Below are 17130 nucleotides of genomic sequence, written 5' to 3' on the forward strand. Positions count from 1 at the left end.
TTCTAGTAAATAAAAGAGGCACTCCCCCTCTCAGAGCACCAAATAAGGAAAGTGTAATTGGATGTCATTGCTATCAGTCATCTGGGCTACAAAAGAGTGAGTGGGGTTGCCTCATCCCCTGGGCACCCACAGTCAGCTGTGTCCCTAGAGCTTCTCTTCTGTCTTTGCTGCCCAGCTGGGTATATTGCGAGTATGGATTGTAAGAGGGGAAGGGACTTCACTGTTTTAACGTTTGAAACAAAAAGGAAAAAAACTCAGAAGTAGTAAGCTAAAAACAACTTGTGCAAATATTATGGGATTATTACTTAATTTTAAGAATTTTTGCTAAAAACAATAGGAACATCATTGAAAAAAGAACCCCTTTGAGTGATGATGGTTTCATAGTGTTCTACATCTCCTACTCCCTGCCTTATAAAAATAAAGCTAATTAATTGAAGTTCTGGCAAAGAGAAGGGAGTATTCCTTGGCCTTTGACCAAGAATTCCCCTTACCACCATGAACATTCCCACGCGTTTCCCCACAAGTTACTCTCCATGATGTCTTCCTTCCTAAAGCTTATCAAAATCTCAAATTACAGCACTCGCTTATCTCCATATTTAAAGTCTGCTTCTCCCATTAGAATTCAAGCCACGTAAGATCCAGACCCTCAGTCTTGTCTATCCCATTCACCCTGTCTACTTAGTGTCCGCCACAGTGGTTGGCATCTGCTTAGCCATCAAATATACACTGATTGAATAAATCAATCAATGATTAAAAGAAATCAATTATTTTTTTAAAGTAGATTCTTATGCTTTGTTCCACTTGTGTCCTTTGAATAAAAGTGTTGAAATACTACATGGCTTTCTAACAGGATATTTGTATTCACTTAGTAAACAGTTACTGAGTGCCTGCCACCAGGTCAAGCCCTGGAAATGCCACCCAAATAAGACATGATTGATGCCCTCCAGGACCTAAGAGACTAGCAGAGGGACAGACACATATGTGTAAATAGCTGCAATTCTTTATGAAAGTGTGTAATAGGGGCTTATAAGCATGAACTCTTGAGGTATATGAGGGAAGAATTTGATTCTGCCTGGGGCATGAAAATTTCTGCAGAGGCAGTGATATTTATGCTGGGCCTTGAAGGAAGAGATTTTTGGCAGGTTAATTAGCAGAAAAGAGAGCGTGGGGTCTGAGACGTGAAAATGAATGGCATGTTTGGACAGCATTGTGTATTTTGGTGGGGTAGATTGTAAACTCTGCCCCAAGAAGTTTGAATTTGATCTTAAAGGAGCCAGGGAAACTGTTTAAGGAAGGGAGGCCATGGTAGGAAATGTATATTAGAGTGCAACAATGTGCAGAGTTCATTGGGGGTGGAGAGTAGATGCTGTGATTAGAAACCAAACCATTGACTTCCATCATAGGTATTTGCAGTTAAAACAACCTTAATGTAAAGATCATAATAATGTATCTTTCATAGAGATGAACTTTAGAATTTCATAGAGATGAATAGTTGGCTGGAAATTGGTTGCTCTATTAAAATGTATTTTCCAAATAAAGACTTTTTACGTTATTTTTGTTGAATTTTAGAAACTTTTGAAAATCATTTTTTAAAAATGTAGCCAGATCAATGTTGCAGTATAAATGGCTGCAGAACAAAATTCATGAATCTTCATGTGAGATATAATTAAATATTTTGGATTCATCCAGATGAATAAAATGACTAGGTCTTTTCCTCCTGCCCTTGTTAAAGGTAATACCTCTTTATCAATACCTCAAACACACAGACACACAAAAAAACTCAAAACTTTTCTCTTGCAGTTCCACGGCAACCTTCAAATGACTTGTTTGAAATATTTGAAATAGAAAGAGGAGTCAGTGCAGACGATGAAGCAAAGGATGATCCAGGTGACACTTACACTCTTAGTGCCATCATAATGACATTTTATTGTTTCTCTCCATGAAAATAACTTTTAAATGTAGATTGTTTGGGCCATTTGGGAAAATTATACCTGTTTTCTTTAACAACTCGGATTTCCTTTGTAGTTAAATCATCATTTTCTTTTTAAAAAAATATATTAAAGTAGTACTTAAATTGTAAAAAAGGAAATCATATTTCATAAGTGATGATGTAACATGGTTATAATTTGGCAACATTTGTGTGTTCTATTTTTACAGATGATGCACTATTGTGCTGAGAAAGGATTAATGTACTTTCCCTTTGGTCTCGTGGAAAGAAGCTCTGGTTATATGGATAGGAGAGAACACGTGTTGTCTAGATACTCCTAGTTCATAGATTCATTTGTTGTTTTTGATTTTCTTGTAGGTGTTCTGGTACACAGTTGTAATTTTGACCATGGACTTTGTGGATGGATCAGGGAGAAAGACAATGATTTGCACTGGGAACCAATCAGGGACCCAGCAGGTAAAACCATTTCATTTAACGTTTTCTGGTACACATTTCAATGTGATACTATCTGAAGACTCCACTGCTGCTAATCAAGTCTACTGTAATGCATCTCTGTTTATTTAATAAAGATGGTCAAAATGGACCATGCCCAGATTTACACTTCATTTCTTTGAGAGAGTTAAATTTGTTAACTCTACTAGCACTATATTATGGGAGACAAGTAGTTAATTAAAAGGTCAGCTAATTTCTCTCAAAAAGCTTGATAAATAAAATGTTTAGATTAGTTCTTGAAAAAATAATTCTCTAGTTATTTGTAGCACCCATTCCCGGGAATAAAAATAATATAGTGGTATATAAGCCATGGTAATAGGTAGTCCCCAGTTGTTTTTTCTTTGTTTTTTGTTCTTTTTTAAGATTTGAGTGGTAGTAGAAGGACACAGTGGAAGTTTCTATAAAGTTGCGATTATCTCTCTGAAAAAATTTCACTCTAACTTGGATGCTGAAGGAAATGGTTACAAATCACCACCACTCATTTTATAACAAAAGGTAGATTTAGACATAGTTCCTTTGAAATCAACAGAGTTTTAAATTGCACAATTCCTATTAATCTAAAGTTTTAGTACTCATAAGACATCTTTCCTTCTGGATTCAAGATAGCTTTTCTCCCTCAGTAGTTAAATCTTTTTTTTTTTTTTTTTTTTTTTTGAGACAGAGTCTTGCTACGTTGCCCAGGCTGGAGTGCAGTGGTGCGATCTCAGCTCGGCTCACTGCAACCTCTGCGTTCAATCAATTCTCCTGCGTTCAATCAATTCTCCTGCCTCAGCCTCCCAAGTAGCTGGGACTACAGGCATATGCCACCATGCCTGGCTAATTTTTTGTAATTTTTAGCAGAGACGGGGTTTCACCGTGTTAGCTAGGATGGTCTCGATCTCCTGACCTTGTGATCTGCCTACCTCGGCCTCCTAAAGTGCTGGGATTACAGGTGTGAGCCACCACGTCCAGCCAGTAGTTGAATTTTTTATGGATAAGGCCTACTTAATGGAAGGATGAGGAGTTTGGTTTCATTTTTTTTTCCTTTTTATACTCGTGATTCTAGATTTTAAGAAGAAAGATACAAAATGTGAAGGAAAAGCATGTTATTTCATTTATTCTAAAAGGCTAGTTCTTCAGAAAACCACACACCGCATGTTCTCACTCCCAGGTGGGAATTGAACAATGAGAACACTTGGACACAGGAACAGGAACGTCACACAGTGGGGCCTGTCGTGGGATTGGGGGAGGGGGGGGGGGGGGATAGCATTAGGAGGTATACCTAATGTAAATGCCGAGTTAATGGGTGCAGCACACCAACATGGTACATGTATACATATGTAACAAACCTGCACATTGTGCACATGTACCCTAGAACTTAAAGTATAATAAAAATAAATAAATAAATAAATAAATAAATAAATAAATAAGAAAAAAATCAATTGAAAAACAAGCAGATTTTAAATTTTGAACTAATTAAAATAATGGAAAGTGTCTGTTTTGTGGTGTATATACTATGAATAAAATCACAGTATTTTCTAAGCAATTTCCCCTACAAAATAAATAAATAAAAGCCTAGTTCTTTAGTACCATACCAGGTAAGAGCACCAAACACAAAAAGTTAACTTCAGAGAACTCATGATATCTTAAACCAGCTCTTCTCAAAATTCATTGTGAATGCAGAGCAGCTGAGGGCCTCATTAAAATGCAGATTTTCATGCATTTCTAGCAGGCTCCCTGAAGATCTCTATGGTGGTTCTCAATGCACATTTTGAGTAACAAGGTATTAAAAAGTTAGTCCAAAAATATATTCATTATATCCCCTAAGGTTGAAATCGAGATATACTTAAAAATTAAAATGTGAAGTAATTTCCTAAATATAGGAATATTCAATAAATTCAAATTGGTTCATACATTTCTTTTAGTTGTAAAAGACAGTATCATTTAGTGCCTCACACACAGTACTCTCAGTCATTCTTGCATTACTGTCTTACTCATTTAAAGTTAACTCTGAGCAGGACAGCATTATCATTAATGTCACAGATTCTGTGAATAAGAAACCAACATATCTACATATGTGTGTGTGTGTGTGTGTGTGTATGTATGTATATGTATATAAACAAGTAATATTGTCTTTATTTCACAAAGGAAATATTGACACCCAGAGAAGTTATCTGTTTCCTAAGGCCACAGAGCTAGAGAGTGGTGGAATTAAGTCCAAACCACCGTGTACTACTCATGCAGGCTCCTAGACAGTTCAATACTCAGATATCTGCAGCATTATTGTGTTTTTGACTGTACCACAGGCTGGCCTCAGTAGGTGTGCATGTGGTAGTGTGCACAATCTGATTAGCAGATCACAGACCTGTAGATTAGACTGACTGACCACTGACCTTAAACTGACTGACCACTGACCTGGAGTAGTTTGCTACAGAAGGAGGGATCTTTGGCAGTCATGTATGATAGAATGGTGAATAATATTTATGGTCATAATGAATGATTCCTTCAAGTAAGGTACACTGGGGAGAGTAATTCATGCTAAACTCAGGAGAATTCACTGCACTTCTAGGTAAACAATCTATGTAAAATCTTGATTTTTAGAATTTAAACACTGTATTTTAGAACCAATTTAGTCCTTGTCAACATTTTTCAAATTATTCATTATATTTGTAAATGTTTAAATTTGTTGTGACCCAATCTCCTTTTCCCTCTGATGGAAAAATGAGAAGTGGGTTAGAAATTAGAATGATAGACAAATAAATTTGGAATAGTTATTGGACTGTGTTAGTACAGAACAAATTGAAAGGAAGAGATGGCTGCTTGAGTGATTGGATAACCCGTGATGATTGGCTGTGGTCCCTGGAGGATGCTTTTTTAGAATAGGTCTAAGTTTTTACCAAGAACTTAGATAAAAAGGACATTGAACTTAAATATTGAAGATAAACTGACCAAACTACAGTTGACTCACATCTGGAGAGGAAAGTGACTATGTGTGCTGACACAGCCAGCATTAGAAAGATTAGATTAATGGGTCACAATTAAGAAGGTAAAATGTAATGGGGTTGAGTCTAAGTTATGGCTCATAGTCTAGAAACCAGTCACACACTTGAATGAGGGGAAAGACCTGACATATCACTAAGTGTAGAAGATTTTAGAGTTTTAGTGTGTAATGAAATCAATCTAAGCAAACCTTGTGATGTTGCTGCCAGAAATATGCACCATCTCTATAGAAATATGGTATGTTTCAAGAATGAAAAATCCACTTTGGTTAAGTGCTGAATCTACTTTCGAGAATTATTTTTTTCTAATATGAGAAGAATAGAGTTGGTCACTTAGAAGAGGATGACATGCATGGAAAGGTATCTCCAAGCTTGAGGAAAAACAGACAAAGGTACCATGACGTTTAGCCTAGACAAGAAATGATGCAGCAGGGTTCCTTTTCAAATAATTGACTAGGGTTAGAGTTGTTCTCTGTGACCAAAAGGGGATGAGAATAGGATTGATGGGTAAAAAATACAGGGAGATTCATTTTGGCTCACTTTCATCTAAAAAGAGAACAGGCTGACATGGAAGGAGTGAATTATCTGTTGGTGGAAGCATTTGACTGGGTGACATATGGCAAGATATTGTTAAAAGGTTTTGAGCATCAGGTAAGAGTTGGATTAGAAAACCTCAAAACCATCTCTGAGAGCCTGATTCAATATGGAATGTGGAAATAGTCCCAAGAAATTCAGTGAGCAGGGTTCTAGCTTGGAAAGAAGGATGGGAAGACCAAAAGATGGCAGAGAGTTGGAAGGTAGGACTGCATATATGAGGATGGAATTGCAGAATATATTTTTAGAATATGTTGAGAGAATTATAACCCAGCACTGATGGGAAAATACTAATAAAGCTTACCTTTTCATGGCTTTTTCTTCTAGGAAATTCAGGCAGATGGAGTGTGTGTGTGTGTGTGTGTGTGTGTGTGTGTGTGTGTATCACATGTGAAGGCCAGAGAAGAATATAAAAAAGTCGGCTAGACATGGTGGCTCACCTCTGTAATCCCAGCACTTTGGGAGGCTGAGGCGGGGGGATCACCTGAGGTCAGGAGTTCGAGACCAGCCTGGCCAACATAGTGACACCCCGTCTCTACTAAAAATACAAAAATTAGCTGGGCATGGTGGCAGGCACCTGTAGTCCCAGCTACTTGGTAGGCTGAGGCAGGAGAATCTCTTGAGCATGGGAGGCAGAGGTTGCAGTGCTGCAGTGAGCCGAGATCACACCACTGTACTCCAGCCTGGGTGACAGAGCAAGACTCCGTCAAAATAAATAAATAAATAAACAAACAAATAAATAAATAATTTCTGTGTATTATTCTAATTACCAAGCTAATTGTTAACCTATGTCTATCTAGATTATACCAGTTATAAAAGAATATATGTTTGGATATCCAATTATGGATGATTTTAATGCTGTGCAGTTCTAATCCAAGATCCAGATTTGTAAATATTCTTATATGCTAATATTTCCAAGAAAACTCTCAAAACTCACACCCTTAAGAAACAGCCGCAAAATAAGTGCAATTTGCTAGCTACCTTTCATGGTGCTATTAGATTTTATTACATTCAGTCACGGTGAGATGTGAAATTAACAATGCCTCTAAGAAATGCAAAATTGTGCTATTGACAGACATGGTGATATGCCGCAGGTATGTAGCTCTGGCCCTGGGGACACACCCTTCTCCTGTGTGTGTCAAAGCTAGAACTAAACCCCTTTTCCTGGAACCTTGATCTCTGGAGAACAAGGATTAAGGGCAACTGACTCAGCACTCTGTCTGCCACTGATAGCTACAAGGAATTTGCTTACATATGTATCAAGTATGCCAGCATGTACATACAAGTATGTCTATTTCAGCATTAAAACATTATTTTAAAATATACATAAATGTAAAATAAGTCAACAATATCAGTGAAAGCTTTCTACCATCCTTGACTCCCATTCACCACCTGGCAAGATGCAGCCAGTTTCTTGATTATGTTCCCAGAGAGATATTTTTGGATGCAATGGCATTCTCTTCTGTGCCTTGCCTTTGTCACTTACTGATATTATCTCAAGAGTCAACAGGAACAACATGGACTTTGAAGCCAGAATACCTGGTCTGGAACCCAGCACCACCGCATACTAGCTTTGACCTTGAGCAAGTTACTTAAACAGGGATAATCAGTACTATCCACTAAACATATATAAGGCATTTCAAGCAGTGCCTCGTCCAGAGTTACCGCTAAAATAGTATTAGCCATTGTGGTTGAAGCATGTCCTCTATCAGCACATACAGAACACCCTCATTCTTATTTATGGCTGGCTGCTATTCCATTACTCATCAGATGTACCACAATGTATTTAGCCAGCCCTCCACAAAGGAACATAAGGTGTTTCAAGACTTTAGGTAGTTCAGACAATAGTGCAGTGAAAAACCCTGTACATTCATTATTTAATATATGTTAGACTGTATCTATAAATTCCTAAATGTGACATTGCTATGTCAAAAGAGAATTTGTATTTTGAATTTTGATAGATTTTATTAAATTGCCCTTTATAAAGGTTGTAGCAATTTACACTTCTGCCTACAATATTTGAAAACCATCCCCAACATATAATATAAAAGTATTTTCAAAATCTTTTCCAATCTTGTAGGTTAAAAGGGATCTCTTTTAATTTTACTTTACATTTCTTTTATTGTGAAAAGTTGATCACTTTTTCATATATTTGTCATTTTTCTGTAATGTTCTTTATTTTTATTTAATATTTTTATTGATATATGAAAATTTTCTATACAAAAAGAAAAATTATCCTTTTTTAATGTGTTACAAATATTTAAAAACATTTTTGTTTGTCTATTTTATGGTATTTTTTTATCTTAACATGCAAATTTGGAAACTTAAATGTTCTTCAGTAAGAAATTGGCTAAATGGTCATTGGCATACTTGCAGCAATGGAAAGTGTATTTGCTACCATAGAAAAATGGTTATACAAGAAGCAACTTACAACACTACAAATGTAGTATTCCTTTTTTTAAAAAAAAAAGTTCATATTCATGTGCATTTGTGTGAATGTATTACATAAGAAAAGTTCAGAAGTCAAAACCTTCACAAATACCTCTAGATTTTGTAAATTGAAAATTTAAAGGCACCAACCACTACAGAATTAAAAATAAATAAACTACCGTTTTATAACCCAACTTTCTGGTCAAGTTTTGCAGCATCTATTATTTACCCTCCCTCCCCAAAATTCTTTAGATGTTGTGATACTGTAAACTGAATGAATGTGTAATATAATCGTGTATTTATCACCAGAATTATGAAATCAGAAGTGAAAATTTTAATAGGTAACTTGCTTGACACTGAATCAATTTTTCCCTTAGTTAATGTTCCAACTTGTGTCATTTCCATTGTTACAAAGGGAATGAATTCTTCATGGCAAAAAAAAGCAGAAGCAAAACCTGGTGCCCATAGAGTAGCTCTATAGAGGAAGAACAATCGTAACCTCATTTATCAGGTTGTAAATTTTAGAGTTTTAAATACATACGCAAAGAATACCTTGGTGTGTTAGGTTGTCTTGTTTGCAGGTAGCGTCTGGCAGAATAGTATCAGTGTACATTCCACAGGGACTTAATCCTTGTTTTCTCGAAACTTGCAGGTTAACTGTAATGACATTATATCTAAATCTTAACTAGAGTACCTGTGATGATTCAAAAGCTGACTTATAGTGAGACTTTTAAAATCCATGTAAATATTTTGGCCCAAAATATGTTTGGATTAGTTTGTGGAGGAAGGGGACAAGGGAAGTGGGAGAAAGATTCTTAAGACATTATGTATTTTTAGTGATTCAAGTATGTGAATCAAAGATCTGTTTCCTTGCAGTTTTTTGCTGTATCCTTGAAACATCATTAGTTGATTCAAACATCCTTAAGCACCTGCTACCTGCTAGCAGGGTAACACAGAGGTTTGGGGGAAACTTTGGTTCAGACTTTAAGTTGTTCACAACCTGCTGGGGAGCCGTTAGCACAGAGGCTGGCACATAGTAAGTGCACAGAAATCACCTGTAGAGCTCAGATGGTACTTGTTAGAGAAGAAGACACTGGAATAAAAAGACATACCAAATTTTATCAGGTCTTGTATAAATTAAGCATAAGAAGGAGATAATAGTTTATCTGTTAACTGAAAACTAAATGGGATTTCTACCAAAATAGATACGCGTGTTCAACATTCCAACCATTTTTCTATGGAAAAACCAGTGTTGAAACATACAGTGTGTTTTCAGTTGACTGAGATAAAACAGCCTGAGGTAATGTCGTTTGTACATGGATCAAGCTTCAAAATACTAGCAACTTTCTCTCTCTGGAGAAGCAGCACCCCCCCACTTCACTGCTGCTTAACCATTTTTTAAAATGCAGTTTCCTTAACAGCAGAGGGAAGAAAACTCTGTAGTCCTAGGGATCTGAGAACATCATCAAAGTGGTATATCTACAGTGAAAGTTTTTACTAATATTTGTGTTCATGTATATATAATAGGACATATTTATAGAATAGGTATGATATAGATTTGTTTTACTATAAAAATGTTTTAAACGGCTTACCTCCAAATAAAACTGATGCTCCAGGAAGACATGGAGGGTTTCCTGAATACGTCTGTATCTGCCTGCCGTTAGATTTACACCAGTGTGAGAAGCACTGCCAACCCTGATTTTTTTTTTTTTTTTTTTTAAAGAACCTTTACATTTAGAAATTTTTTTTTTTAAGTTGGGGGAGGAGAGAATAAACAGATATAGGGCCCTTTAAATCACCTTCTGCTTTACTGTCTGGAGTTAATTATCCACCAGAAAATTCTCCCTGGAAATTTAGGGTCAGTTTTACCAAACCACCAAGCCAGATAGGCAGGGGTGTTGGATAACATAATCATAAACTGGTGAGGGTCAGAAGGTGGTGAATGTGTATATGTTGTTGTATGCCTATATGTCTGATCATATTCAATGGGAAATACTCATAGTGTTTGGATTACTAACTATTGTGTGTCTCTGGCATTACTTCTACTTTCCATGAGCAAAGTAAGTGAATGTTTTCTATAAACACATACCGTAGAACTTCAGGCATACAAATAAGTCGTATTTTTCTTCTTCAAAAATCTGGAATTCTTTACCAAGAAAACAAAGAAAACTAAAACTCCTGTCCATGCTGCTTGTTCTAGAAAGGGATATTGGCACATACACACAGCCCTGCTTTTCCCATTCCAGGTGGACAGTATCTGACAGTGTCAGCAGCCAAAGCCCCAGGGGGGAAAGCTGCACGCTTGGTGCTACCTCTTGGCCGCCTCATGCATTCAGGGGACCTGTGCCTATCGTTCAGGCACAAGGTGACGGGGTTGCACTCTGGCACACTCCAGGTGTTTGTGAGAAAACACAGTGCCCACGGAGCAGCCCTGTGGGGAAGAAATGGTGGCCACGGCTGGAGGCAGACACAGATCACCTTGCGAGGGGCTGACATCAAGAGTGTAAGTAGATCCACAGAGGAGGCGGGACTTGGGATGTTTTCCTTTCATAGGAGAACTCTGGAATCTGAATTGGAAGAAGTCTTGCTCTGTAAATTCAGGCTCAGACAAAGGTTTGGGTTTTTTTCTGGGCCTGATGACTCCATTCAGTGTCTCTTTCTGAAACCCCTTTCTGCTTCTTCATCCTTCTTCATTGCAACCTGTGATCACCACTTCTCCATAACCCTGGTAAAGATCCATTTTTTTTTGAATGGAAAAAAAAAATCTAGGAATAGAAATTTTTTGTTTTTTTTTGTTTTGTTTTTTTAAGTTGATCAACAGAAACTTCCAAGGGTGGCGTGGTGAGCTTAATTGTTCCTGCTTTCCCTTTCCTTTTAATTCCTTATATTTCAAACTTTTACTACCATAAATTACCCAGGAGATGGTTCTTTTTTCTTTTTTGAAATGTTTCTTTCAAGTTCAACTTTTTTTCTTTGTTTCAGAGATCACAGTTAGCATAGGGTGGGAACTCAGAACTACAATTGGAAAGCACTACTCTATTCAGGACAGGATGTGGGAAGTGCTTTGATGGAATATATAAATTTGATCTTAAGTAATCAAGACATAGGTAGCAAGAAAATGGTCTATGGCATCCCAGCAAAATCATGAATGCATTTGGGAAAATGTCATCTTTATGCTGGTGCTTATGAAACTTGCTGTTGGGAGATACCTATGCCTATATATAGGTATAGTTTATAAGAAACTATTTTAGAAAGAAAAGATAGATTTCATTAACACAGTTTTTTACCAGAGTACTTGGATTTTGTTTAATTCTTATATATTTTTTCTTAAAACTTTTCTCAGTATTTTTATTGTTTAGAGAAATAAAACAAGATAATAAATCATTTTAAATCATAGCACTCAGGTTTTCTCTTGTTTTATAAGGAGCAAGGATGCTCTATAGAAAATATAATGTAAGAACAATAAAAGTTTTTGGTTTTTACATAGGTAAAACAACAGTATGATTGGATCATGGTGTTTGATTCTATTCCATTTTCAGTAAGAAAGCTATGTTAACCAAAAAAGAACTAAGAAACATCTAAGATAGGCTGTGTGATTATGATCTTTCAGATCTTTGGCTCCTAATATCTGTTCCTTTATATTCTATCACACTCTTCTTCTAACTTTGGTAATCCTTGACAAGTGTCCACTTTATAAACAATCCTAAATCGAACTGGTGTATAGCTTAGAATGGCTTTTTAAAGAGTAATTGATTCTGAGTAATGTGGTCTGATGAACAGTTTGATGATTTCAGTTTCTACTGAAAACTTCAGTGATATCAGCAACTATATTCTGTTTTTTTCCTCCTGTAAAATAAGTTTAAAATTGATTTGGGGGAAGGTTTGCCTTTATTTTTTGCTTAATAAGGAAGCATTAGAAAGGGGCAGAGGAGGCTTGACTGGTATGTGCGTTCTCTCCCTAGGTCATCTTCAAAGGTGAAAAAAGGCGTGGTCACACTGGGGAGATTGGATTGGATGATGTGAGCCTGAAAAAAGGCCACTGCTCTGAAGAACGCTAATAACTCCAGAACCAGCAATGAACTCCTATGTTGCTCCATCCTCTTTTTCCAATTCTTATCTTCTCTCCTCTTCTCCCTTTTGTCAGGCCTAGGAGAAGAGTGGGTCAGTGGGTCAGGAGGAAGTCTATTCTATTTGGTGACCCAGGTTTTGCTGGCCTGCTTTTGTGCAATCCCATGAACACTGACACCCTCCTTGAAATACAGGGGCATCATAGATACATCAAAGCCATCTGTAGGTGCTGCCTTCCATCCTATGTCTCCTTCAGGAAGGCCTTCAGCATGTGTGACCCATACCATCCTCCATCCTGATTACAAGGTGCTCCTTGTAGCAAATTATGGGAGTGAATTACGGGAGCAGTTTTTAAACGAAATCTTTGCAAATGGCCATGATGTTATCTGTTCGGTGTTGTACCATGAGTAGTATTGACTTCCCTTGAGATATGATGTACAATGTGCTTGTGAAATTGACTTACCCTCTTCACTTAAGTTAGTTGTGGCCTGACCTGAACTCTGACTTGTACTGCCATTCACTTTATAAAATAAGGGTATGTAATATATCAAGATACATTTATTTTTATCTGTTTTTTTTTTCTGTTAAAGACAATTATGTAGAGTGGGCACATAATCCCTCGTTAGTAGTATTGTGTTTTGTGTAAATGTGCTATTGATATTAAGTATTTACGTGTTCCAAGTATTTTCAGACTCTAGTTGCAATGTAAAGGGCAGCTTGCGATCTCAAGTTAAAAAATACATGGTAAAATGTCATCCAGTTCCATGACCTTATATTGGCAGCAGTAGGAAATTGGCAGAAGTGTTGGGTTGTGGTAGCGGAGTGATGAATTTTTTTTTTTTTAATGGCCTTGAGTTTGATCCCTGCAAAGGATAAGAACCCTTTAGGAAGACAAGAAACTGCAGTTAATACATAAAACTCTCACAGCTTTTACCATCATAGCATTGCTCTCTCTGGTAATATGTAGGAAGCTTTATAAAAGTTTTGGTTGATTCAGAAAAAGGATCCTGTGTATTAAAGCAGGGTGAGAGGAAGCATAGGGAAAACTCCATTGGAACAGATTTTCACACAATATTTGAAATAGATGAAAGTTTAGGCAGTTGTAGTTCATAACTTCTGTTGCTCATGTGCTATGTCAGGATGGGATAGGAAGCAAGTCCCATGCTCAGAGACATGGGATGTGTTGGAATGGGATTAACACACACTGGAGGAGCAGGGCAAGTTGGAATTGTAAGATCCATGAACCCCCAACTGTATTTCCTCCCTGCATATTTTTACCTATATATTGAAAAACAGTGTACCTTTTAAAGGCATTATTCCTGAGGTTTTTCTTAATTTCTTATTAAGTAATCAAAATATTTTCTGCTGTTTTTGCCAGGAATCACAAAGATGATTAAAGGATTGGTAAAAAAAGATCTATGATGAAAAATTGAAGGAACTGGGATGATTCAGCCTGGAGAAGAGAAGACTGAGGGGCAAACCATTGATGGTTTCCAAGTATATGGAGGGTTGGCACAGAGAGGATGGTGACCAGCTGTTTTCCATATGCACTAAGAATAGAACAAGAGGAAACGGGCTTAGACTAGAGTATAAGGGAGCATTTCTTGGCGGGGGCCATTGTTAAATTAGAATACTTCATAAAAAAAGAAGCATGAAAATCTCAGTATCTCTCTCTTTCTTTCTCTTTCTAAAAAATTAGATAAAATTTTATCTATTTAAGATGGTTAAAGATGTTCTTACCCCAAGGTAAAGTAACAAATTATAGAATTTCCCAAAAGATGTTTTGATCCTACTAGTAGTATGCAATGAAAATCTTTAGAACTAAGTAATCTGGACAAGGCTTAATTTAGGCATTTCCCTCTTGACCTCCTAATGGAGAGGAATTGAAAGGCGAAGAGCCCACCAAATGCTGAGCTCACTGAAATGTCTCTCCCTTACGGCAATCCTAGCAGTATTGAAGAAAAAAGGAAACTATTTATTCCAAATGAGAGTATGATGGACAGATATTTTAGTATCTCAGTAATGTCCTAGTGTGGTGGTAGTTTTAAATGTTTCTTCATGGTAAAGGTGTAAACCTTTCATTTGTTCAATGGATGATGTTTCAGTTTTTTTTTTTTGTTTGTTTGTTTGTTTCTTTTAAGAGATCTTTCAAGGAATACAGTTCAGAGAGATTTTCATCTGGTGCATTCTCTCTGCTTCGTGTGTGACAAGTTATCTTGGCTGCTGAGAAAGAGTGCCCTGCCCCACACTGGCAGACCTTTCCTTCACCTCATCAGTATGATTCAGTTTCCCTTACCAATTGGACTCTCCCAGGTTCCACAGAACAGTAATATTTTTTGAACAATAGGTACAATAAAAGGTCTTTTGTCATTTAACCTGGTAAAGGCAGGGCTGGAGGGGGGAAAATAAATCATTAAGCCTTTGAGTAACGGCAGAATATATGGCTGTAGATCCATTTTTAATGATTCATTTCCTTTATGGTCATATAACTGCACAACTGAAGGTGAAAGGGGAAAAGAAATGAAAATTTTACTTTTTGGTGCCAATGATGCATTGCACTAAACTGATGGAAGAAGTTATCCAAAGTACTGTATAACATCTTGTTTATTATTTAATGTTTTCTAAAGTAAAAAATGTTAGTGGTTTTCCAAATGGCCAAATAAAAACAATTCTTTGTAAATAAAACCACTGTTAGTAATACTAGTTGTCTATTCTTGTTTTTTGAGTTTTGTTTTTATTGACTTGGAAAAAAGCATTGAGGTAGTTAAATGATATTTCACAAAAGTCATAGTAGAATCCCTTTTACTGTTTGGATGGTGGGAACAAAGACATTGCCTGCAGTATTACACTTTCTAGGTTATAAAACATGAGACACCTTTTTTTTTTTTTTTAATCAGCATGAACAGGGAAAGAGATCGGAAGATCACTAAAACCCATGCCATGCCATGCCTTAGTAAACTGCTTTAGTTATGTTTTATTATCATTTCGTTGTAAACGTTTGCTTTAAATTCTTTTTTTTGTTTGTTTGAGACAAGGTCTCACTCTGTCTCCCAGGTTGCAGTGCAGTGGTGCGATCATAGCTCACTGCAGCCCCAAATTCCTGGGCTCAAGCAATCCTCTGGTCTCAGCCTCCCAAGTAACTGGGAACTACAGGCACATGCCACCACACCTGGCTAATTTTTTGTATTTAATTTTTTTTTTTTTTTTTTGGTAGAGACAGGGTCTTGTTATGTTGCCCAGGCTGATCTTCAACTCCCAGCCTCAAGCTATCCTCCCACTTCACCTTCCCAAGGTGCTTGGGATTACAGGTGTGCGCTACTATGCACAGGTGCTTTCAATTCTATTATGGAAAGGCAGATTAAGCTATAAGTAAATATACAAATATGTGAATTGTAAGTGAAGTCTTTTTTTACTAGTAATGTTTTAAATTTATAACACTTTACTCATACTCCAATAACCTTTCCTGATGGAGAAAACAACTACAACAAAGAGAATTTTAAAAATTATACAAGAATAAAAATTAGTCCTCATGAAGAATTATAGAGAATATACTCAATAGTTTCTCTCTTTCCAATATGCAGAGAACTCTTAGCTGGGGACAAAATCTTGGATAAATATATAATTCAAGCAAAAAGTGAGGAATAACTTATCTCAGAGATCTTTCATAATCATCCCTCAGAGATCTTGAGAAGGTTCAGGTTTTCTTAGCATGTTAATTAAGAATTAAACCTCTTCTGAAACCTATTTGAGGTTGTGGGTTGGGAGGAGCAGATAACGATGAGATTCGATTCCAGGGTGTAGTTCATTGATTTAGCAGATTTTCAAATACCGATGTGTAAGGGAGGGGAGGGGGCCTCTAGGGTCCGACAGTGGGAGATTTTCCCTTTAATGATTCAGTCTCAGGAGGGAGGTGGGCATTTATCAAAGTCATATAAACACAAAATTGCTGTTCTGAATAAACAGGTGGTGTTTTGAAGGTTCTGGAAGCGTGGTGGATTTCAAGACTCTTACCCATTGCTTTTCATTTTAATGTGCATGGGAAGCACCTGGAATCTTGTTAAAATGCAGCTTTTGATTTAATGGATCTGGAGTGGGGCTTGAGATGCTGCATTTCTAACCAGTTCCTGGGTGATGCCTATGCTGCTTGTCCTGGTTCCACAATTTGAGTGACAAGGCCTGAATGGTAAGTGTACTGAGGGGGATTAGGGCCTTCATCTTCATTAACATTCGCGGCTGAAAGGCCTGAAGGCCCATAGTTGCAAGATCTGGATCGTAAAAATTTACAAAGTCCCAGTGTATTTTTCTTCTTTCAAAAAACTTCTTTTCTGAGCATGGAATATTTAAACTTGCCCACCTGGTGCAGAACATTGCTTTTTAAACAAATGGCAGGGCCTTCGGAATAAGGAAGTTATAATTGAGGACACTTAAATATAAGTGAGGCAGTGATCCAGGAAGCATGTCTTTTAAAAGACAAAGGGACATTCATGAGTTGGAGAGCATGCTTTTCAGGGCTCCAGGACTCAGAAACTTGAAAGCAATCTGAAATTCCAGTAGAGGTGAGTTCTAATTTGATTTTTCTGGGATTAATTCATTAAAAGCTAAAAACTGAGCCCTCACTCA

General features: G+C 36.9%; 1 protein-coding gene across 6 annotated transcripts in view; it reads left to right on the top strand.

Annotated features, from left to right (window-relative positions):
- NPNT (nephronectin) overlaps positions 1–15210 on the top strand; it is a 75155-nt gene extending 59945 nt beyond the window's left edge. For 3 of the 6 annotated variants that reach the window (XM_023220162.2, XM_023220161.3, XM_023220164.3), the window contains 4 exons: positions 1801–1887; positions 2306–2404; positions 10689–10945; positions 12405–15210. In XM_023220162.2, coding sequence (XP_023075930.1) covers positions 1801–1887; positions 2306–2404; positions 10689–10945; positions 12405–12500 — 539 coding nt within the window. In that variant the 3' untranslated portion in view covers positions 12501–15210. The remainder of the gene's footprint in view (positions 1–1800; positions 1888–2305; positions 2405–10688; positions 10946–12404) is intronic. The other 3 variants (XM_023220165.3, XM_023220163.3, XM_023220167.2) reach the window with 2 other exon arrangements.
- Positions 15211–17130: the final 1920 nt, after the last annotated feature.

Source organism: Piliocolobus tephrosceles, chromosome 3 (genome assembly GCF_002776525.5).
Source record: "Piliocolobus tephrosceles isolate RC106 chromosome 3, ASM277652v3, whole genome shotgun sequence".
NCBI classification, from domain to species: Eukaryota; Metazoa; Chordata; class Mammalia; order Primates; family Cercopithecidae; genus Piliocolobus; species Piliocolobus tephrosceles.